This window comes from Oreochromis aureus, linkage group 23 (genome assembly GCF_013358895.1).
Source record: "Oreochromis aureus strain Israel breed Guangdong linkage group 23, ZZ_aureus, whole genome shotgun sequence".
Taxonomy (NCBI): domain Eukaryota; kingdom Metazoa; phylum Chordata; class Actinopteri; order Cichliformes; family Cichlidae; genus Oreochromis; species Oreochromis aureus.
The window spans coordinates 21,343,792-21,367,783 of NC_052963.1; the positions used below are offsets into that span (position 1 = coordinate 21,343,792).

The 23,992-nt window shown below is 40.9% G+C and overlaps 2 protein-coding genes across 2 annotated transcripts; both read right to left on the bottom strand.

Moving 5' to 3' along the window:
* Nucleotides 1-958: 958 nt before the first annotated feature.
* pwp2h (PWP2 small subunit processome component) lies at nt 959-10,835 on the bottom strand. The gene is made up of 21 exons (XM_031749167.2): nt 10,661-10,835; nt 10,209-10,321; nt 9,501-9,595; nt 9,313-9,412; nt 7,247-7,390; nt 7,030-7,165; nt 6,697-6,941; nt 6,014-6,157; nt 5,858-5,928; nt 5,600-5,736; nt 5,014-5,162; nt 4,769-4,916; nt 4,502-4,652; nt 3,331-3,511; nt 3,087-3,234; nt 2,702-2,810; nt 2,244-2,309; nt 1,745-1,963; nt 1,503-1,653; nt 1,321-1,395; nt 959-1,239 (listed from the first exon to the last, which is right to left on the bottom strand). Exons 1-21 carry the CDS (start codon nt 10,676-10,678, stop codon nt 1,074-1,076), a joined length of 2,766 nt encoding a protein of 921 aa, XP_031605027.2. The 5' UTR covers nt 10,679-10,835; the 3' UTR covers nt 959-1,073.
* Nucleotides 10,836-15,400: 4,565 nt separating this feature from the next.
* pjvk (pejvakin) lies at nt 15,401-21,446 on the bottom strand. The gene is made up of 6 exons (XM_039606242.1): nt 21,192-21,446; nt 19,290-19,485; nt 18,645-18,786; nt 17,329-17,446; nt 16,369-16,512; nt 15,401-16,286 (listed from the first exon to the last, which is right to left on the bottom strand). Exons 1-6 carry the CDS (start codon nt 21,400-21,402, stop codon nt 15,985-15,987), a joined length of 1,113 nt encoding a protein of 370 aa, XP_039462176.1. The 5' UTR covers nt 21,403-21,446; the 3' UTR covers nt 15,401-15,984.
* Between the last annotated feature and the right edge of the window lie 2,546 nt (nt 21,447-23,992).

Sequence of the window (23,992 nt, forward strand, 5' to 3'; positions counted from 1 at the left end):
TTATTTGTTTGACATTTACCTATTACTCACTCAAGCATAACAAAGAAACCTAATTCAAGGGGTGAACCAGTTTTGTGTCTACACACACACAAAAAAAACAACAACCTGGCAAAGAACCAGATTTAAATTGTATCTTTAGGCATGTATTACTGGCAACCTGTCATAAAACACAGAATTTGTTCTTATTTCTTTAGGTGAATCTACACAGTTTAACATAAAATAGTATTTTTGCACCAACAATGTGATTCCCAAGCTGAAAACTTGGCATATCTCAGCATGGTGTGCAGTGTGTTCTTGAAGATCCTGATTAAACTGCACAAGTTGAGGATAAATGTTACAACAGTGAGTGCCTACAGACATCTGTAAAACACGGTGGAGGCTCTGTCAAGGTTTGGGCTGCATTTCAGTAAGTGGTGTTCAAGATCTTGTCAAATGATGAATTAAGAACTCAGAAAAGTACCATCAGATTTTGATCCACCATGCAATTACATCTGGAAAGCATCTGATTGGTAACAGCTTAATTTTTCAGCATGGCAATAATCCTGAACACACTGCCAATGCAGTAAAAGCATTCCTGAATAAAAACACACAGTGGAACATTATCAGTCATGGATCGGCCTCCCCAAAGCCCGGACCTCAACATTATTGAAGCAGTGTGGGATCATGTTGACAGAGAACAGAACAAAAGGCAGAAACATCCAAAGAAGAGCTGAATGTCCTTCAAGAAGCCTGGAGAACTATTCCTGAAGATATGTAAATCACTGCATCTATTTCACATTTTCCTAAAAATATATGGAGACGTCCAAGACCTTTGCATAATAATGTAGATAACATTTGTTTAGAAATGTTCTATATATCCGCTAACAAAAAAGAAATCAATAACAATAATTATAATAATGATAATAATAATAATAATAATCATAGAGGGTGACATTTCATTAAACCAAAGAAAACCATCCACAGTTACATATGAATTTAATTATAAAAGAACTCTAAAACATCACATCCAAGTACACAAAAATCTGTTTTTCTTTTACAGTCCAACATGTGTCATGCTGCGGCACTGAGGTGGCCTACAGCATCATTTCTGCATCCTCTAAAGAAGCCTCGCTCATCTCCTCAGACAGCTCTTCATCCTCCTCCTCCTGGTCCTCTGTCTCCTCCTCAGCCGCCCTCTTTAAGCCTCTTTGCTTTGAGAGGGCCACGGCATAGCGGATGTTGTACATGTTGAAGTCGCAGCTGCACAAACAAAGCACACATTCAGATCTGCTGAGCTGTATCTGGGCAAAGGCACAACATTTCAGAGGATCTGTAACTTACAGCTTGGAGAGGTCGTCGAAGTGCCTCTGGATGCTCTTCTGTAGCGCCTGCAGCGTGGGCAGGATGGCTCCAGACCTGCATGCCAAAGCAGATGCATTGAAATATTTGTTGCTGTCATCTTCTGTTCACTTACAGTCATGCTGAACTGAATCTGTGATGTGAATGAGAGCCTGAGGACACACCTGTTCTTCAGTTTCTGTCCGTGCAGCATGAGCAGGTTCTGGGCCCAGGTCATGTAGAACTGCAAGTGGCCCGACTTCTCCAAACACGTGGCGATGAAACCCAGCAGCTTCTCGACATAAATGTCAGGAAGAGAGCCGCAAACCACCGGGACTAGACCAGAAGGACGCACAACTCACATCACTCAGGCGTTTCCAAGTGAAAAAAGGAACTCAAAATGTTAAATAAGGTGAAATTCACTCACTCTGCTCGTGTGGGACCTTCTCCAACACTTCCTGCTTGAGGGCTTTTTCGTTGAGCCTGAACGCCAGGACTATGGCCGACGCCCACTCCTGAAGGCGCAGCTGCTTGCGTATGCTGGCCGGTGTCACGTCTAGGTCCAGGTCGTACGGGTCAAAGACCAGTGACCCGTCAAGGGAGTAGACCAGCAGGCCCTCGGTGGTGGTGGCTGCCCAACTGCGACCTGAGGAGGAGAACAACTTCACTAACCGGCCGACAAAGCTCGTCTGTAACGGGACGCATGCTTTTCATATGTGCTTCGTGAACGTGTCTGCTGGTGTCCAGCGAAGTTTGTTGCACGAGATTCAAACACCGTAATGGTAGCAGAAAACAACATGAAAAACTGCTGTGATGAAGGACAACATCAACATCATGAAGGACAACATCAGTGTTGTCTTTCATCATCCAGTGTTCACAGGATAACATTTTGAAACCATGCTCCAAGCTGTAATTCTGTCACCTACCAGTAGGGGAGAACCGCAGCGAGCTCACTCTGATCTCAGGTCTGAAGTGACGAGAACTCATGTCACCTTTAAGGATGAGCAGACACAAGAATCAGTGAAGGTCGAAGCAAAAACATCAGTGAATAAGACACCAGAGACATTTTTTTTGGTAAAAGGCCTCATGATCCTTACAAAATACAATTACTTAATTACATGGAGGGCTGCCAAAATTATATCATAAACTCAAGATCAACTCAAGCTCAAAATCAGAGAAAATGTCAAATTTTAAATCACCTAAATTAATCAAAATACATTAAAATCCTCACTTCTAAAGTTGACCTATTTTTAATTCTGGCGGTTTCAGTCCTCCATAGAGCTATGTGGACAGCGATCACCACTTCTGTCCACTGCACCTTGTAGCAAACACACAACTTCCACACTTATAATAACTGGTCTGAGCCTTCGTGTGAGGGTTGTACCTCTCCTGACTCCAGGGAGGCTGATGCTGACTCCGTCTCCGTCCCCGGCTCCTTCATCCACCAGAGCCAGACTGCCGAACTCTGTCATCTTCCTCCTGTCCAGGAACTCCTGAAGGTGAAGCAGGACAACAGGATGAGTGAAACCTGTCATAATTAAAACCTCTTCAAGGACTAAAGATGCATCCGATCCATCTATGTTTAGTCATCTAACATACACTTTTAAAAAATGCCTTAAATTCCTATTTTGGGTTCGCCTCGTCTCCTTAAAAAAACCCCTCAACCATCAACCATACATTTGTTTTTTTAGGACAGTTGATGTTATTAAATATGTATGCTGCAGTCATGTGACATGGAAATAAACTCGCTGAGCAGACTGAGGTCGCACCTCCATAGCGTCGAAGGACAGGTTGCAGGAGATTTCAAACTTCTTCATGAGCATCTGCTCCTTGATGTTGTAGATGCAGACAAACTTGGACTGACCCCCCGCCAAAACAGACTCCCCGTCCGCAGAGTAACACAGTGATGTAAACGACCTTAACGAGAGAGAGAAGAAAAAAAAAAAAGTCACATTAGACAAGATGATTTGAACCAGTGGAATCAAACCTGACGCTCGAATCCCGTCCACTCACTTGCCCTTGGCGGATTGCTTGGCTGTGATTTTATCCGTCTCCTTGCGGCCTGTCTGCAGGTCGTGTCGTCCAGCAACGGAGCCATTTTGTGTGGCCGTGTGCGGGTTCCAGAAAGAGATCTCACCGTTCAGAGTGGCCACAGCCAACTCCTGACCGTCAGCGCGGTACGTCACCGCCAAGCCTGAGGAACAAAGACATTTAAATTAAAAAAATAAAAATAAAAACACTGTGAGGGAGGCAGAATTTTACATAGACGTATACAACACACAAGAGCACAGAGAGAACTCGCCCTGAAGGGCTATGCTGAAGCCTGATGTTTTATGCTGATGTCAGCACTAATAATAAAAATCCAGTACAGTGTATAAATGTTTTGTGTTACTGTGAAGCCACATGATGTTGTAAAGCTCAGCCAAAGAAAGTGCTGATGTCCCAAAATGACTGTTATTTTATTATCCAAAGGAAACTATAAAGCCTTTAAATAAGTTCGTGTGACCATGAACTTTGACCTTGAAGCATTACATAGTAAAATGGTTTATTTTATCATCTTTACCTATATAATCAGAGCAAAATTGGCTAAAATCTTTGGCTTCTATAAGCTGCAAAAAGTTTAAGATAAATTTAAAGATATATTCATGCACGCATGTAATTTTACAAAACTTCATGGGTTCATTGTGACATTGTAGGGCGTCGTATTGAAAAAACAAAAAGTGTGTTGTACAGCTCTCTCTATGCCCTTTCATATGATATATCACTTGATAAGTTTTCTGTAAATTTTTTTCAACATCGACTTTGCTAACAATGAAGGTCAAGGTCAAATGCATAGCAAACCTAGGAACTCAAGGCCTAGTATATTTTCAGGAAGTTTGAAAACGAGCCATAAAAAGTTGTTACTGATTTTCAGTTTGGTGTGACCTTGACTTGGACGCAGTTTTCACCCAAAGGAAATAAGCCCGAGCTGTTACTGGTATCTACCGTCACACAAAGGCTGAACATGATATCTTAAAAACTGTGGACGCTAGACTGCTAACAAACAAACAAACATTACAAAAGAAACAAAACCAACTTATAAGCAACTTGAATCTTTCAAACTGGCGCCCCCTAGTGGCAGCATCAAAAAACACCCAAATAACAAGATGAATCACTGATGGCTTCATGAAGGATCTGCATTTACCATCAGATGTAAGGGGAAGCGTTTCCTTGGTCTGCCAGCTGTCCAGCATGTCCCACAGCCGGACGGTTCGGTCCCACGAGCAGCTGGCCAGGACGGACTGAACCGGACTGAAACAGAGGCAGCTCACCGGACCCTCGTGACCCGCCAGGACCTGTCCGGTCGCAGGAAGTAAGTGTTAATCTGAGTGATCTTGGCAGCTTCAATCAAGTTAGTCTGTCTCATAAGGAAGGATGAAAAAGCGTGATTAAAAAGAAGCATGATGCCTACCTCCAGCAGCCTGCCTGTTTGCATGGACCAGAGGAAGATCTCAAAGGAATCCTGAGCTCCTGCGCTCACCAGCTCCCCACTGACATCTACTGCGAGGGAGGAGAACTGCGCAGGCCGAGGTGACGTAAAAGTCCTGAAGTTTCGGTATCTGCAAAAAAACAAAAAAAACAACAACAACATTACAAGCATACATTCTCAACCATCTTTTAAAAGAACACACTCCCGTCCTCGCCGCCAGCGCCCACCTGTGCAGGTCGAACGCTCGGACCGTCCCGTCCAGAGAAGCGCTGACGATGACGAAGCCACTGGAGGTGAAGGTGACGTTTGTGACACTGCTGGTGTGTTCAGTAAATGTGACAAAGCAGAGGCCGGTGTTGGTGTTCCACACTTTCACCTGCAGGAATTTATCAACACAGCGTGGAGTCAGAGACGAGACCTTGAGTCTTCATTTATCGAATCATATTCTGTTTACAATTTTAAAATCCCACGTAAGAGTTAACGGAGGGTTTTTACCATCTTCACTAACCCGCCTCTTTAACCTTCTTCTAGTGCAGGGGTGGGGAACTCCAGGCCTCAAGGGCCGGTGTCCTGCAGGTTTTAGATGTGTCCTTGATCCAACACAGCTGATTTAAATGGCTAAATGACCTCCTCAACATGTCTCAAGGTTCACCAGAGGCCTGGTAACGAATTAATCATTTGATTCAGGTGTGTTAACCCAGGGTGAGATCTAAAACCTGCAGGACATCGGCCCTTGAGGCCTGGAGTTTCCCACCCCTGTTCTAGTGCCTCAGCATGGACACATGAAGTTTAAGGTTTCAGTCTGAGACTCACTTTGCTGTCGTCCCCTCCCGTCACGATGTACTGTCCGTCTGGAGAGTAAGCCAGCGAGGCCATGTTGTTGAAGTGTCCCTGCTGCTTGAACACGTACGACTCACTCTGCCACTCCCACACCAGCAGCTGGCCCATCCCTGAAATAATCAATATGTTTACCTTTTTAAGTTTTACTCGGCGACATCAGTAAGCTAACACACACACACACACACACACACACACACACACACACACACATAACAAGAAACAAATTCTTACGCGAGCATCCGAAGCCGATCCAGTCTCCGGAGCTGTTTATAGCTACAGAGGCAATCCTCTGGTCTGAAATACTGCATGGAGACACATCCACACGGTTAGATGAGAAAACACATCTGTCCTGTAACTTTTTAAACCAAACCGCAGCTTTTCTCTCACCTCAGGGAGTGAATGAGGTTAAACTCTGGAAGTTCGTGCAGGTGGAATATCCCAGAGGCGAAGCCTGTGACCAGGATGTGGTTCGGTTTGTGGTACGCAGCAGCAGTCAAGTTGTTAAAATCCCCTTCTTTGTTGAAAAAGTGTCTGAACATGGAAACAAAAAGCTGTTTTTAGATCTCACTAAAATCCTAATGCCAGCATTGTCTTCTATTAATGTTACAGAGCTGGATATAAAGCCAGAGCTTAAAATAGTGAGGTAAGCATGCAAAACTAACCCCTCTGAGCAAAAAGCTCAAGAATCAGCAAGTTCTTACAAACCAAACAGAGCTCAAATGTGTTTTCTAGCCCTGAAAATTTCACATGGATTCTTCCTGTAATTATGAAGTTATTAAAGCTCATAAATGTCTCAAACAAATCAGACAAAACAGAAACTCTGATCCATCCCTGTGAAAATGAAGAGCCGGTAACTGAAAATATTCACAATATGAATGTAACAGTTTGTATGACATCATTAAATATACTGAAGTTGTTAGGACCCCCCCCCCCCAAAAAAAAAAAATTCATTTGATTTGACTGATTAAACTAATAAATAAAAATAAATATGTAAACTTTAGCAGTTATAAAATCAGAATTCCAATTAGAGACAAATCAGGAAAAGAATCGGGAAATTCGAGGAGTCTTACTTGCTCATCATCTTGTATCGAACATTCTTCTTCTTCTCTCTCTCTTTGGCGGTTTCAACTTTCCCTCTGATCACCTCCCCCTCCTCTCCCTCCACCTTGTCCCTCTCCTCGCCCTCCTCTTCTTCCTCTTCCTCCCCTTGTCTCGGGATCTTGGGTTTGTCCTGGCTCTTCTTCAGGATGAGGCCGTCCAGCTCAGTGTCGCTCTCCCACACACACAGCGTCCCGTCCTGGCTCACTGTGTACAGCTGAGTAAACATGCACACGAGGGATGAACACACAGAACCACACCTACAACATATATGTATATACGTAGATTAGCAGCAGTAAACCTACATCTAAGCTGTCCTTTTCGAAGAAACAGCCTACGATGATGTCCTTGTGTCCACCCAGGGAGTAGTAGATCAGGTTGGCCCAGCGCTCTGCACCGAACACCCACGTCGACATGTCTTTGCTGCCCACCACAAAACACCTGGAAGAAAAACGCCACAATCACAATGTATTCCTGTCCAATTACAGGCTTCTTCTGCACTCTCGTGTTTGACAAACTCACTTGGAGTCGTCTGTCCAGTCGATGCAGGTGGTTTCATCGTAGGGACCGTAGTAGCTCTTGTCTAAGACGAAGGCATTAAACTCTCGCTTCTTCCCAGGAGCGTGGTACATCAGAGCTACGTTTTCCTTTGTTACAATGAACTTCCTACAAAATGCAGCAAACAGTCGTCAGAATAATTTTTGTTCTCTCCAGATAATGATTTTACAGCACACGTCTTTAATGACTTTAAAAAAATAAGAAGTGGATGCACAGGTTTGAATTTATTTGGGATTTTCTTTAATCCACAGAGACCTCCACTCATGTTTGGTTAAATGTCCCTGAGTAAGCTGCACCTTGATCAGACACATTTGGGAGCCATCAACAATCCAGTGATATAACCTGCACAGACCCGGCTTTTAAGTGTAGTCCACAAATTTCCAAAAGGGTGGAGGTCGGGGTTTTGTCAAAGCCATTCCAGAAGTTTAATGTTTGTTTTATTAATTCCAAAATTAGCTTGATGTGTGTTTAATATCATTGTCCTAATGTGTCCAAGTTTCAACCATGTAGCTGTTAATTTGAGGTGATGTTGAAGAATTTGGAGGTAGTCCACCTCCTCCATTATTTCATTATTTCATGTGCAATGTATCTGTATTACTGACAGGAAAACAGCCCCAGAGCATGATGTTACCACCACCATGCATTCACTCCTACAAACATACCTCTTATCATCGTGGCCAGGCTCAGTTTTTATCTGGTCTTATCATAACACGTTTTGTCTTGTCCATGTCAGCATCTGAAAATTTCAGTCGCGCTTAAAGGTGTCAATTTTGGAGTATGGGCTTCTCTCTTGGTCGGCACCCTCTCAGTCAATGGTGATGTAAATCTGACTTCACCTTGGACAGACTTGAGCCTTGGTGGTTCCTGAACATCCTAACCAATTTCCTCTCATCTGAGGGTCACAGTTTGGGTCTGCTTCCTATTAAGAGGCCTTGTCAAGTTAAAAGATATTGCTGAACCTTCAGCACCACTTATTAAAAGATTCAAGTGGGTGAATGTATACATTACAGCCTGTATCTATATGCTTGAACCTGTGGGAATTACATCCATCTCTTCTGCTTATCCTTTTCAGGGGGGGCAGCTGTCTTAGGGTGAGAGGCAGGGTGCACCCTGGACAGGTCGCCAGTCTGTCGCAGGGCTAACACATAGAGACAAACAACCATTCACACTTGCATTTACACCTATTGGCAATTTAGACTTACCAATTAACCTAACCACACTAACTGCATGTCTTTGGACTGTGGGAAGAAGCTGGAGTACCCAGAAAGAACCCACGCAAACATGGGGAGAACATACAAACTCCACACAGAAACACCCCAGCCTGATGGTGGAATTGAACTCAGGATTTCTTGCTGTGAGGCAACAGTGCTAACCACCGTGCATGTGAATTACAGAAAATCCAAAATAAATTTGAAGTTGTGCACCCAGTTCTTGCTTTTTTTGAAGTCATTAAAGTGCTTCCATCAATCATGCTCACAGGTTTGTGAAAGTGAAATGCTGTACAATCATTCCACAGGTTATATTCTGGAGAATGGCAGCGCCTCATGTTTAAAAGAAATCATTAAAACCTCAAATTACCATCACATTCATGCCCATGCTGAGCCCATTGTGAAACCTGGCCCCACCTTGTCATGATGAGGTCAGATGGCCCAGGATGTGGTGGGCGTTAACGTCTGGGAGGGAACTCAAAACTGGATTATAGATGGCAGACAGTTGGTGTCGTAAACCACCGCCTCTGTTCAAAGATGGTACGCTCACAGTGGACATAGATGGCCTCTTTCACTCCTCTTTCAAACCATCTGTCCTCTCTGTCCATATGTGAACATTGGCATCCTCAAAAGTGACCTGCTTAAGCTGTATCTTACTAACACCAAGAGTCTGTGTTTTGGAAGTCTGTGAAGTACACGGGATGTCGTGTTTGGAGGAAACTCTCCTGAGTTTCTCTGAAATGCGTCTGCACTGACTTTAGTTTGAACATGTGTGTGCTTTTTCCTTCAGGCTTGGAGGAACATGTTCTGCCCGGTGGTTACCTTCCATCAGGTGAGAAGCGGATGCTGCTCACAGGTTTGTGAAAGTGGAAATGATGAAGGATGGCTCTGGTGATGAGACTGACCAGCACCGCTGCACCATCTGTTTGACACAAACATGATCAGACACGCTTGGATTTTGTTGTCGTCCGAGTCCTAAAGAAGACCTTAACTGTAAATACTTTTTCTACCTTCATCCACAACGATCGCCAGGCTCCCATCAGGAGAGAGACCCACACAGCTTATATTCTTTGTCGTGGAGAATGGCAGCGTCTCAGACGTGTTGCTGCAGGGCAGAGAGTAAAAACACAGTCTTATTTTCATTATTTTTAAAACAAGGTGACTGTAAAGGTTACTTATTATGCTTTTTCTTACTTTATGACATATATGTAATGTTTATGTGTGTAAATGTAGACAAAGTTTCAAATAAAAAGGCAAATGTATGTGAAAATAATCCTACCAATAGCACAAACTTGCAGGCTTCCAGAAGTTGGCAAATTAGAGGAAAAATGTGCTTTTAGGCAGGAAGGGATGAAGATGTAAAGAGACAGAAGCCAAAAGGGCAAAGGGTTCAGAAGAGAATCATGCAAAGCTACTTTAGTGTAGATTTAACATGACAAATACAGCTTTTAGATACAACAGAATGGAAAATATAATTTATTTTCCATTATCCTACACACTGAACCCTATACTGCAGCACAATCAGTTGTATTTTAAAGTGGACACCATGAAAATAAATGTCCGAATACTTTCAAGTGACCACAGAAAACGGTGCATGCAACTCTTCTCTTTGCAGGTCCTATAACAACTGGACGCTGGGCTCTGCATCCAGATGTTATGGGACAGGACTTTACAGATAACCCTTTCCTGTATATGTCATATATCACTGTTTGTCTTACTTCTTCAGGTCGAAGACAGAGATTCTGTTTCCAACTGGACTGATAACAGCGTTGCCATCTTTGGAGAAGTTCAAATTTCCCTGGCGATAGACTGCGCCGAGCAAATTGGAAAACTACAAAATAAAAGAAAAGGGATTTTACTTTTGATCATCAGTGAAGTGTGTGCAGCTCCTGTCAAAACATGGGAATTCAACACATTCAGAGGCAGATTCTTTAATTGCATTAAAACACAGACACACACACAACTAAACCGATATTTTGTTATTATATACACAAGCCGAAATAATTATGAATGATAAACCACTGAACGCAAGAACAGTTGAATGTTTACAGCACTTCCAACATCGAATAACATTAAATCTAACACTTTTTAAATGGAGTTTGGTCTGACACGCATTCCCGCTACTAAAGCAGCGCAACTTTAGCAAAGGAGCTAACAGCAACGCACTTACCCTATAAGCAAACTTCATTTTACTAAATATTCCTTAACTTCAGCGCATTAATCCTCTCTTTTTAACTCTTTATATATCCCAGGAGGAGTATGAACATGAGACCAACATGCTTCTTCTTCCTCCACACGTGTGTTGCGTTTTGTTGACAGTCGACACATCCGGTTTGAGTTGACTTGGAAAACACTGCACGGCGCCCTCTGGTGACAAGGAGGTCAAAGTACAAGGTTGTAACATAAAAAAGGGGTTTGACTACATGCATAGCTCCCCCCCTTCACAGTAGCGGTTTTAGATACGGGCGACACGGGCGGTTGCCCGGGGCGGCATCGTGATGGGGGGCGGCATCACGGGCATCGGCAAAAAAAAAAAAAAAAAAAATGCTCGTACTCTTGCTGCCCCGACGGCAGCCAGCGCATATTGGGAATGTCATAGGCACCGATCGGTTTGCTGGGAGTAAGGGCGCCCTCCGTTTGCGAGGTGCGCCTGCTGCTTGCGGCACAGGGAGGAGAGGGCGGGGCGGCGGGGGATTCTCTGGCTGGCTGGAGCAGCATCTAATAACCAACTCGCAAAATAAAACAAAATGTGGTCATAAATATTTTGTACTTGTAAATCAGTTTTGTACTTGTAAATCAGGATTTGTGTGTGTAAAAAGAATTTGTGCGTGCGTAAAAAAGATTTGTATGTGTAAAAAGAATTTGTGCGTGCATAAAAAAGATTTGTATGTGTAAAAAGAATTTGTGCGTGCGTAAAAAAGATTTGTATGTGTAAAAAAGATTTGTGTGTGGACTTTGCCAAAAACCCCCCTGCAAGTTACAAGTACGAATTTTGACCCTATTTTTCTTCCTGTCATCTGATTGGTCAATGTCATGTCAATCACAAATGTAACAATCCAATCAGAGAACAGATGGGTTTGGCTGTCGGAGGGGCACTTTTTGAACTGCAGGTCCTTGAAGGAATAAATGCCCTTTACATGCCAACCCAGCGTTTTCCTTCATCACCATGAAGGAAAACAGTCTGTGGTCGTCAGAGTTTGGTGATTTTTGTGTCACAGGTCTACGTGCTTTATACAGGGACTTCCACAGCCTTTTCAACAGCGCTGCGGACCGGGGGGCAGTGTTTTGGAAATGACAGTCTTCATTACAAAGCTTTCTTCATTATGAATTAGCATACATGTTTTTATTGAACATTTGAAGAACTAGCAAAAAAAACCAGAAACTGTTGTAGAGGACATAAAGTCAGAGATAGAAATGACAAGGAGCAGGTGCATCTAGTACAGGTAGAGCTGCTGCAAAACCCACAGAGCTCAGCAGCCAGCGCAACAAATTCTGGATCCTTTGCTTTTAGTTAGCAGTTAGCATTAGCAGCACATCCTGCGTCCGATGTGAAAGGACCTTTATGCTGCGCACTGTGACTCACAGCAATGGTCCCGGGTCAGCCCTGACTTTGTGTTAAACTAATCCTAAAGTAATAATGGTATTTCTGACCACTGACATACCACAACTTTATCCTTTCAACAGCTGCTGAAAGTAAGGGGACCTAGCTGCTATCGGATATTTATATAGAGATCCTCCAGCTTCAAACTGTATTACCCTTCAAGGACCTGCAGTTCAAAAAGTGCCCCTCCAACAGCCAAACCCATCTGTTCTCTGATTGGATTGTTACATTTGTGATTGACATGACATTGACCAATCAGATGACAGGAAGAAAAATAGGGTCAAAATTCGTACTTGTAACTTGCAGGGTTTTTTGGCTAAGTCCACACACAAATCTTTTTTTACACATACAAATCTTTTTACGCACGCAAATTCTTTTTTACACACATACAAATCTTTTTACATACAAATCTTTTTACACACGCACAAATTCTTTTTACACATACAAATCTTTTTACACACACACAAATTCTTTTTACACATACAAATCTTTTTACACACACACAAATCTTTTTTTACACATACAAATCTTTTTTACGCACGCACAAATTCTTTTTACACAAACAAATCCTGATTTACAAGTACAAAATATTTATGACCACATTTTGAGCCCATACAAAACAACAAACACGAAAACACCGGACATTATGATACAGGCTTATAATTTGCACCGATGTTTATTCGAAATTCTATACACGAAAACTGAGCGCGAGAGCCCTCGGTGCGCCTGCGGCGCTGCTGAAGTCAAAGTAAACTTTATTGTCATCTCCGCTACATACAGTCCAGTATATAGAGAGACGAGACGACGAGGCTCCAGTTACAGCAGTGCAAGTAAACGAACAATAAATATAGTAGAGTAAGAAAATAAATATACAGTTTAGGACTCGGGGTAACGGGATCAATAACAATTTAAAATTTATAATTTACAGTTTGATGATTTAAAGTCTCACACATAACCCGTCGAAAGGGGAGGGAGACCTGCTGCTTCCAAAGAGAGCACATTTCATTCATAATGTTGTAAATCCAAGCCCATTATGTATTCATGATTTGAATCCTGGGTTGTGTGAAATCCCAGAAATAAACCCTAGACAAAGTTAATCTGTGAACTAAGGTGTAGGTCTATTAGGTTATGTTGTGGTGATCCTCTGGTTGAGGGATGGGTGTTCATACTGGAGTGCAAAATTAAAACCAATGGAAGATGGACAAGAAAAGTTCAAAGCCATCAGGTGCTCAGTTTAGAAAAAAGAGAAAAGAAGAGGAGAAGAAACGAACAAATGATACAGGTAAACAGATGTGTCATTGGATAATGGCAGGTCATCCTGAAACAATCAGAATCAGAATACTTTATTAATCCCTAAGGAAATAATGTGGGTTACAGTTGCCCCAAGAAGAAATGGTAAAAATAGTAACAGTAACAGACTAAACTCCAAACAATACATTATGTTACAGATTTTAATATTAATTAGTCATTGTTGATTTGTCCTGTTCTCATTGTATGACGAATTATGATGGCTGTTTGGTAGCCGTTTGCATACTATGCATACTCTCTCTCTCTCTTCATATGTGTGTGTGGACAACAGTTTTATGTTAATGTACAATCCTTAACATGTTTTGTGTGTGCGTGTGTGTGTGGGGGGGGGGGGCGCCAGAGGGAGTGTTCACCCAGGGCGCCAAACAGGCTAGGACCGCCACTGCCCCTTCATAACATCTGTACACATCTTTAAAGGCCAGACTTTTTTTTAGAACTCATAAATCTGGATGGTGACAAATCATGTTGTAGATGTTGGAGATGACTGTGTTATCTGTATTATTTTAATAATATTCATTTTTTTAACCAGTCATGTTTATGCAACTAAAGATCATTTTGGAGGTAGAGCAAGATGGTATATGTGCTGGATGTCATTATAGCACATACGTATATAGTGTTATTTAGTCTTTATCCTTCAGATGGCAATCACTCCACAGTGTTGTTAGAGGTAGCTGAGAGAGAGTCATTATTATCTTCTCAGACACTGGTAATAAAAGCAGTTTATTATATATATTAAAAATAAAAAAGTGTTTGTGTTTATTTCACAGTTGGGGACTCACACCCTCAATTTATCTGAGTTAAAGTCAGACACATGGCCATTAGGCCACATGGTTTCACACCGATGTGTTATTCTCTAGATTGGATTTCTGAAGGGAGACTTTAGAGATATACCTAAGTACTGGCCACTGGAAGAGACAGTATTTGACCAAGTATCCCAGAGGATGATGTTCAACTTAAAATAAATATGCAATACTTCTTAAGAATAAAGTAAACAAATTCTAAAGCTATCTTAAAGGTACTTTTTGTAATTAACATTGGCAGAATTTGACTACATCTTTCACCACTGGGGGGCAGTGTTTCACCAGTGGTTTTCATTACCTGTGTTGATGCGTAACTTATGACAACCTGTTTCTTTTTTGCTCTCCCCATTTATTGTTAATCTGCTTTTTAAAGGCGCAGTGTGCACAATCTCTCCAATAGATGTCAGTAGACGTGGCACAATTCAATTTTAGGAAGTGATTCTGCTCACAACTTTGCCACTCACTCTCACTTTGGGTTGTGTCTAACCCTCATCTCATCTCCTTGCCTTTTTTGAAGCATAATTTTTAATTTAATTTAATGTTTTACAATTTATTTTCATTATCATTATGCTGATCAGGTGTGTTCAAGCCTTAACAAAATAAATCTACTTTTCATTGGCATATGGAGAGAAAAATAAGATGAAACACCAGTGGAGCTACTGAATATCAGTATCTCCGGTCGATTTTATACTATATACTATTGTGTGTATTTTGTGAGTGTAAAAAAAGAGAAATTACACTTTATTAATTTTCTTTTTGTCTGCAGGCCATTAATAATACATTTTAAGGTACAAATGGTGGTCCATATAAGATCTTACCTACAGCCATGATTGGCCCCAGGGGACCAGACTTTGGACATGCCTGGGTCACACTGACTCATTGCACCATCTTGTGGTACAAATTGGTATTACACAAAAGTACAGCATGGCTCTCTTTAAATATACATACATAGACTTTAAGCCATACAAAAAGTAGAATTTACTTTTTTACATATTTTTCATTCTTACATCTTTAATATCACCTAACAGATTTTAATATCAAAGGTAACCTGAGTAAATTAAAAATTCAGTTTTTAAACAACAATTTCATTTATTAAAGCAAATTAACTCTATTAAGGGAAAAAGTCTATCCAAAGCTACCTGGCACAGCATTTTACATTTTCAAGTACCTTTAATGATGTGTTCAACCAGGTGTTCTCTTAAATAATCAGTTAAAATAAGAACAGAAAGATAGAAATATGTTACTCCTAAAACACCTTATTTTCCTAGTAAGAAGACATACAGCCTTGATAATAGTAGATTAGGACATAACCATTGCTGACTTTATGGCTCTTGTGTAGTTGTGTTTCTTAGTATGTTAGAAGTGCATGTCTTTAAATAAAACATCCCCAAAAGAAACAAAAAAACTAAACAAAATTGGAAACTGAAATTCAAGCGAGACAAATTTAAAACAGAAACTCAACATCAGTGACACACTTGGAACTTGTTCGTCGCTGGCCTTCACACGATCCCTCCTCCCATCTATTTTTAATACCCTCAGTTAATAATAAATCAGCTGGCAGCTACAGTACACACACAGCACACGTGTAGAAATGCGCCGGTGCCAGTGGGATACTGAAAACGATACACCACAAAGGTACGGATAGCACCAGGTTTATGTTTACATCTTTTACTGGATCACTTGGCTGCAGCTGAAGTAATGGCGTGTTGAGGCTGTCGGCCCAGTTTTCACGACAGCGTGATAAACAGTCACACTTGTATCACTTGTAAGAAAAAAAGGCCTTTTTCACCTCAAGGTTTTATGCCAGAGATCAAAACAGGGTACCACATGCAGCCGGACGTATTTCTGGCCCCCGGTCGAGCACTCCAGGCAGCCGTACACGGTTTCCCGCCGTTGGTTGCCCATCCCGCAGAGCGCACAGGGGCCCTTGGGGATGTTGTGTTTGAGGAGGTTGACCCTTGTATGTGAGCTTTCCCTCAAGTAAGCGGTGGAAATGTCCGTCATGCTGGCGGCCTTCTCGTAGTAGTCGGTCACCATGTCGTCCATGTAGGTGTCAGAGTGGGTGAGCTCTTCGAATGTTCGGTCATCTACACAGGGGTTGGATTAAAGTGTACTCAGTGTCTGAGAAGGATGGGTCAGTTTATTTAATGAAAAATACTGTACTTATACCTGCTCTAAAGGGGTTTCCGTAGATGATCCCAGAGAGGAAGCGGCGTAGTCGCCCCATGGAGAAGCGACCAATGAAACCACCGAGCTGCTCCCGGATTTGCTCACGCTCAAAGCCTCCCTGTGACTCCGGAGTCACACAAATATCTGACACACAGGGAGAAGAAAACCAGGCAATGTGTGTTGTTTATTATTATTTTTGTAACAAATCAAACATTTCATTATTGACTTTGTATATCTCTAATAACAACTTAGTCTATGAAATGCTGGAGTAAGATTTGTTATAATTTTGCTATGTTGAAAGTTTATTCTTGCTGCAGTATCAAACACTTCAAGAACTTAAGTAGTTGGAGTAATGGGTGGCCAGTATGGGGACTGAACCTGGTCTAAAAGTTCCTTCAGCGCCTGGACATTACCTTGGATGTTGTATTCAATCGCTCAGAAACATTAAATTGTTGTTCAAAACACTTTATGACTTCATTCCAAGACTTCAAATGTGTGTTCACTAGCTGGTACTGAAGTGTCAGAGTCACGTGGCCTAACAGGTAAAGTATCTGCCATCCGACACTTTATCCATTAGATAAAGTCCCAGAAATCCAGATGAGGTTGCAGGCGTTGCCCAGCTGAAATTCAGAATCATTTGTTTCCAGATGATTTCAGCAAACGTGTTATCAAACCAATTCAGCAATTAACTGCAGCAGGATGCTTTTACAACCATCATCGACCCAAACTGGCTGCAAACACTCAAATAAATATCACACAAGCTCACGATTATGGTTTCAAATCATTCTGAGTGTTTCATTTTTGACCATTTTTGACCATTTTAACTTTTTTCATCACTTACACTTCACATAGTTCTTCATACAGATTTTGTCAGCTTACCTGTCGACTATAAGTTAGTGCTTCGTCTCATAAACATGAATTAATTGGCGAATTAAAGATTGGCATGGTTTGCCCACCTACCAAGTCGTCCATCCAGTCGAACAAAGAGCTCACAGATGCTGAAGGCGATGGTGGTGTGAGCTGGGATGACAATGGCCTTGTCTCGACCTTTGGGGTTTCTGCCATCGTCAATCTGAAACTGAAGCAAAGCAGGAAGCTGATAGTTACAGATGGAAAAGGCGGCTAAATGGAGAATTTGGGCTTAGGTGAGGGAAAAATGATTGAGTTAGGACTCGTTATTTTGAGTAAATGATTGGGAGATGGATTGTTCACTGCCCTTGACGCATTTGTTTTAAATATAGTGTTATGAATTTAAACATGGCCACATTACATACATGAAGACATAAAGTTTATTTCTATAGCAGATTTTCAGAACAACTTCAGCTGATCAAAGTTCTGTACACGTTATGCTAAATACACATTAACGATTTACAATCATTAAATAAACTATAAATACACATACATAAACAATAAAAGTCAATAAAACTTCTTAAAATAAACAATAATTCAAGTAAAAAAGACTACTTGTGCAGTAAAAGCCAGGATACCGAGCTCAACTAGAACTGACAGCGAGTGAAAGTAAGGAGTTTTTTTAAGAATATTTAAAAATGTCTGTGAAGGTTCTCAGTCATCCAGGTCATCGTAGTCTAAGGAGCTTGGAAAGAAAAGCATCTGGACTTCTCTAAGTTTCCTTAAAGACGTTTCACCTCTCATATGAGAAGCTTCTTCAGTTCTAAGCAACTGGTGGAGAGTCCCAGATTTTGAGCCATATGGGAGCCTAATAATCCTCTATCTAATCACACGAGCCGAGGTGGGTCACAATCAGCCAAGGTTTCGGGCGAACCCATTGTGAAGCCTAGCCCCACCCTATTATGTGACTTACTGAGGTCAAATGGCCCAGGATGTGAGTGGGCGTTAAGACGCATTAAAAATGGTTGAGTAATTGGGCAGCTCTTCTGTGAAAGGGTAAATTGTTCCAAAGAATGGAGACAGCCACTGAAAAATCTCATTTTTGAGGCTGGATCTAGGAACATCCAAGAGCAGTTGGTTTCCAAACATCAAGAGTGTAGGGCTTTAAAGGTTAAGTCAAGTATGGTGGCACCAAATCACTGGATCCTGAAACAAACTGGAAGTCAGTTTAGGTATCCCAGTAGAGGTGTAAAAACATGAAGTACTCTTTCAAAGTTTTCATCTTACCAAGGAAGCTTAATTTAAAAAACTCATCAAACAGCTAAAAAAAAACCTATGAAAAGCCAGTAAACATTAATCTAATTCTAACCCTGGATGGGTCTTGGTCCTGGAGGGTGTTAAGATGAAAAAACTACAGATATTTTTACCCTCATGGTGGTCCCTCTCATGCCAGCATGCACGGTCAGAGAGCATTGACGGGTGGTGCGAATACTCTCCACAACAACACAGAGGACACTGCGTCCGCTCTCCTTTGACTGACGAATCAGGCAGTGATCCAGGTCCACTTTCCTGGAAGATCAAAAAATGAGAGCTTGAATTAAACATGAACTCATTAGCACCTGTTAAAGTCAAGCAAGGCAACATCTCTGGCTTGCATTGTCCAATTGCATATAGTATGTATGTATGAAGGTGTAGAATAACATGATTGTTTATTCATCCTTACAGGGAAACCCTCTTCTCGCATTCTCCGTGTAACAAAGAGGTCGAAGGTCAGACAACTTATTGTGGACATAAGGAGAATATTTCAATGCAGATATCTGAAATATCCGATTTACAAAGTGCCATAATTTAATAACTTTTCCTCAGGTATTTTATGATTACTTTTCAAATTGATGAATAATTGATTAAAGAAATATATCCTTCTACTTGATTATTAATAAAGCACTACCTCAAAGTAACTTCATCTAATCTGTATTGAGAAACTATGATGATATTGATGCGTTAACATCCAGCACATGAAGATAAGAGCCCCCGCTGAGCTGCTGTTATACCCTGTCTGTCAATTCATATACCTGGAGTTGAGTTCACGCAATAACGTCGGCACCTCCAGCTCGTGTTTGGTCACAATGCCAAAGGAGGCTTTTACAGCCACTGAGTCTGACCCGCTGATGTTGAACCCCACATCATTGATGATGTGGTTCCCTAACCGACCATTGAGAGCTACATCAGATTTATCTTCGTAGTTGAGGAGTTGGTAAGAGGACACCCCTGCAAAAGAAAACAATAGTTAATATTATGGTTAACTTATGCTTTTGTAAGCATTAACTGCAAGTAGGTCCAACAGTAAAATGGTATCTGTTCATGTATCAGTTGAATAATAGTTATTTAACATATAGAAGAGACAATTAAAGTACATTTTATAATATTTGTTGCAGCAGTGAAACATTTTTTTATAGTGTTAAAATGTTTATGTAAGAAATGAACTGTTTTTTTCTTAGAATGAAGAAAATTAATGTCTCAAAAACTTGAAAACCATAAAAATGTTTTATGTCTCACTCTAACAAATTACACGAAGCCAAAGAACTGAAAGAACTATTTGTTATGACAATAATTTTCAGAAGAGCGTCTCTGAATGTACAACATTCAACCTTGAAGCAGATGGGCAGCACCACATTGGTGGAGGAATTGCTTTATCATTCAGAATAAGCTGGTGAATATATGCAGCTTTTATGTCCTGTTCACCACTGAAATAATCAAAGTTATGATTCTCTGCACATTACTTTAACATTATTGTCTGACTAACTACAGGGAAAGTATTAACAACATGGCTGCTACATGCTGAAAAATGCTTTCAGAATGACTGGCAATAGGCTTAGATTAGCTTGTTAGCTTTTTGGGTTTTTTTATTATTATTGAGTTAGATTGATAATACTCTGAAAAACTGTATAGTGATAAATAATAAGAAAACAGCTGGTTATCTATGTGTGGATTAAAAACTAGGAGCAAGGGGAGAGAACTAGCCTAGCTAAGCTCCCAAATGAGCCATATTAGATGTTTCTCTGCTTGCTAACTAGCTAGCTTGTTAAGCTCATGGGCTCCTACTCCACAAACACAAACACTGGTCACCTCAGAAACAACAAGCTACCAGATTTCCTCGTGTGGGTTGTAAATGATTAGAGATAACAAAAACAAAGTTCGGTTAAGTTAAGATTTGTTGTGAAACCTAAAGATGACCATATTCCAAACATTACTCACTATAATTAAATAATATTAAGGCTAAAGATTATTTAAACCTACAGAAGTTCATCTGAAACTTTAATGGAGACAACAACATTTTCAGATAGTAAATCAGATATGTTGGGCTTTATATTTATTTATTTATTTTTGTCCATGTATCCATATAACATTTTAATTGAAGTTTTACTGACACATAACTACTACAGACTACAGACAAACTATGACCATTTTGCATCACACTTTTTCACTTGCAACTCAAGTTGTACCAATTGCAGACAAGCATGAGAAAACTACAGGTGACCATGGCAATCTGCTAGCAACAAAGCAATGACTGCAAAGTTTTTTGTGGGTTGCGTGACTATAAAGGCCTTATGCTTGTTTTATGGTAGCGCAGTTATATCTGTTTGCAGTGTTTGCCTACAGAAAGCTTATAGATAAGCGTTTTCAGTCTATGCAAATGTGTTCCTGTTCAGTCCTTCAGGCGTGTAGCTCTTTGGTGCATAGGTTGCTTGGAATCAGCAAAAAATATCAAAGATTAAAAAAATACAGTATGAAAATTAGAGACAGTGGACAGCAGTCTTTATATATTCAACAAAATGCAGGAGCATGATACAATACTTAGAGTGGAATAAACTTATTTTCCCCTAATCTTAAACCTTTTAAAGGGAAAAGGCTCATGTTTCAACATAAAATTTAGCTATATTTACTCAGATATGAATTTTCTGACATTAATGTACCTGCTGTGATCTCTTTCTCGCCCACCAGGATGTCTTTCAGTGAGAAGGGTGTTGAGGCGTACTTGTCCTTCTTCCAAAAATGCCTCTTCCTCTTTCTGGTAACCAGGCTGAGGGGCTGGTAGCGGTCAGCCTCACTCAGGCTCGGGACAGGGATCAACCTCCCTGTGTCTCCCACCTGCTTCACAAAGTTTTTGGTTGCTGCAGCAAACATTTCTAAAGATGCATAAATATCGAACCATGTAAGAAAAAGCTTGTACTCGACTGCTGGGCACCCTTTGCTTGTACTGGTTATGGTGAGGAGTGCTCCCTCTCAATGAGGACGCTGATTCGGGAGTGTTCTTTCAGACTCATGAAATGTTAAATAATGCAGGGAATTTGTAAGGGAATATGGGACAGTGAGGTGTGTGTTAACCTGATAGGTTGCTGTAGGCCTGCACCTTCCTGTCACCTGACAAATGAGGTGGCAGAAGTAATTATAAGTGCCTGTTTTGTACTTTTTGCCATCTGAATTTGGAAAATTTGATTTTCAAGGCATACTTAAAGTATGGAAGTCTATTACTATTAAGTATTACAGGAATTATACAGATGATTTTGTTGCTACATGTTCCTCTTTGAGTCTAATACACGAAACATCTGCTATGGCCATTAGTCTATCTTTATTCAGCCTGAAAACGGTCTGGATTTTTTTTCTTTGTTAGGGATGCCTCTGTGGTTTTTGCAGGATTAAATGTTTTTGCATCTGAGCTTTTTTTAGTTTGGATAATGTCAACCTTTCTGACTGGTGGCTTCCACACACAGTGTGTCCTGCATGCATGATGGTGGGTTGATCTCTCCTGTGGTTGCACTGCTTTCTAGTCTATACAACCAGAAATAGTATGTTTGAAGGTTTAAAGCTTTCTTACCACAGAAGCTAAAGACAGCATTAGCATTCTATGCATTACACTCCCTTTAATTTTTTAACTTTTAGGTCAAAAAAAGTCATGGATTTGCTTGTAAGTATTATTTATGTGTTTTAAAAAAAATCTTGCTGTAATTCACAGTTATATTGTTCTAAGTTGTAACCTCACCTTCTGTCACCAGTTTAGGCCATTTCATCAAGAAAACAAGACTCATTTTTGCATAAAAATGTAGGTTTAGGAGGTTAGGGTGGTATACCAGCTTTAACCATTGTGACAGATCACATTAAAGAGAGTAAAACATATACTGATGACATGCTCAGTCTTTCCAGAGAAAATCAACAGGCAACAAGGTTGTTTGATAGTCTGACCCTTGTGACCAGAAGTGAAAAAAATATCTTCTCTAACCATTAGTCCATCACAGCAGAGAAAAAAGTGCATGGATATACAGAACCTGAGCTCTCATTTGACAGAGGAACTGACTTCCCATCTGCCCGAGTTTTTGTCCCTGCTGGCTTCGTGATGAGAAATCAGCGTGTTCTTCAAGCACCTGAAACACTTCCTGTCTTGTTCAGCAAAGGAAACAAGTGAAATCCACCTCACCCACTGAGAGAAATGTTACTTTAGGAAGACCCTGACAACTCAGCTGAAGCTAATATTACTCATGAAAACAAACATATTGTAGTGGAGACAATGACAGAGGAGTCATGGTGTTTGTTTTGCCATCCACCTCTGGGACATCACCTTGGGGACTGAGGGTCAGCTTGACACAGTGACTTGGCAGACAGCTTTTATCTGGAAAACAGATCGAATGGATGTAACATGCGCACCGTATACAGCTCCAGCTGGAGTGCACAGATGTTGGACAGAAATATCAGGTAGATAGCAAAGTTTCCAACAAATTCCTTATGGTACTCAACAAACCGATAAGGATTTGTATAAACTGCTGTAAATTTAGTTTCATTTGGACACTAAATGTTCCCAAATTACACTGAAATCATCAGAAATCATCAGCTAGAGCAGCGGTCCCCAACCTTTTTTGCGCCACGGACCGATTTAATATCAGACTTTATTTTCATGGACTGGCCTTTAAGGTGTCGTGGATAAATACAACAAAATAAAATGATATGACCAAGACAAAAACTGTGGTATTTTGTAAATATAATAATAAACGCAAATTCACTGTGTAATTGTGTTTAACTTTAACTTTATTAGCAGCGTCCTCCTGAAATGCGCCAACAACATTGAGAGCAACTTCTTCCTCTCTGCCCCTTAATGCTCTCTGGTCGCTATGGTAACACGTAAATACTTCTTTCAAAATAAGACACACAACTACAACACGGGAAAAGACCCAGGGAAGCAGAGTTAACGGTAAAAGCCTTGAAAACCATAAATTTCACACCCGAGCCTCAACTCTCGTGGCTCGGTACCAAACGACTCAACCCCTGGTCCGTGGCCCAGGGGTTGGGGACTGCTGAGCCAGATTATCCCTAATGGCGGATTATTATAATCTAGGAAAAATGCCATAGATGGAAAATGGAATTTTTGCACCAATACATTGATTCTCAAAGTGCTATTAGCTGAAAACTTAGCATAGCGCGGTCGAGGCTGTGTCATGGTTTGGGGCTGCAATTCAGCCAGTGGTGTTCTGTTCAGTGGAGATCTTGTCAAAACTGATAAGTTATGAACTCAGAAAAGTACAATGAGATTTTGATACACCATCTGGAAAGTATCTAACTGGTAACAGCTTCATTTTTCAGCATGACAATGATCCCAAACAGACTGTCAATGCAGTAAAATCATACCTGGATAGAAAAAAACACAGTAGAACACTTTCAGTCATGGATTGGCCTCCCCAGAGCCCGGACCTCAACATTACTGAAGCAAAAGGCAGCCAACTAGACT

Excerpts from the sequence above, each read along its gene's own strand:
- pwp2h (XM_031749167.2), bottom strand. Across the intron at positions 5,737-5,857 it reads GATCGGCTTCGGATGCTCGC|GGATGGGCCAGCTGCTGGTG; the intron begins GTAAGAATTTGT and ends TGATTATTTCAG. Across the intron at positions 1,964-2,243 it reads GCTGCGGTTCTCCCCTACTG|GTCGCAGTTGGGCAGCCACC; the intron begins GTAGGTGACAGA and ends TCTCCTCCTCAG.
- pjvk (XM_039606242.1), bottom strand. The coding sequence starts at position 21,402 with ATGTTTGCTGCAGCAACCAAAAACTTTGTGAAGCAGGTGGGAGACACA. Across the intron at positions 19,486-21,191 it reads CGAGAAAGAGATCACAGCAG|GGGTGTCCTCTTACCAACTC; the intron begins GTACATTAATGT and ends TTTCTTTTGCAG. Across the intron at positions 17,447-18,644 it reads TGAGAGGGACCACCATGAGG|TTTCAGATTGACGATGGCAG; the intron begins GTAAAAATATCT and ends GCTTTGCTTCAG.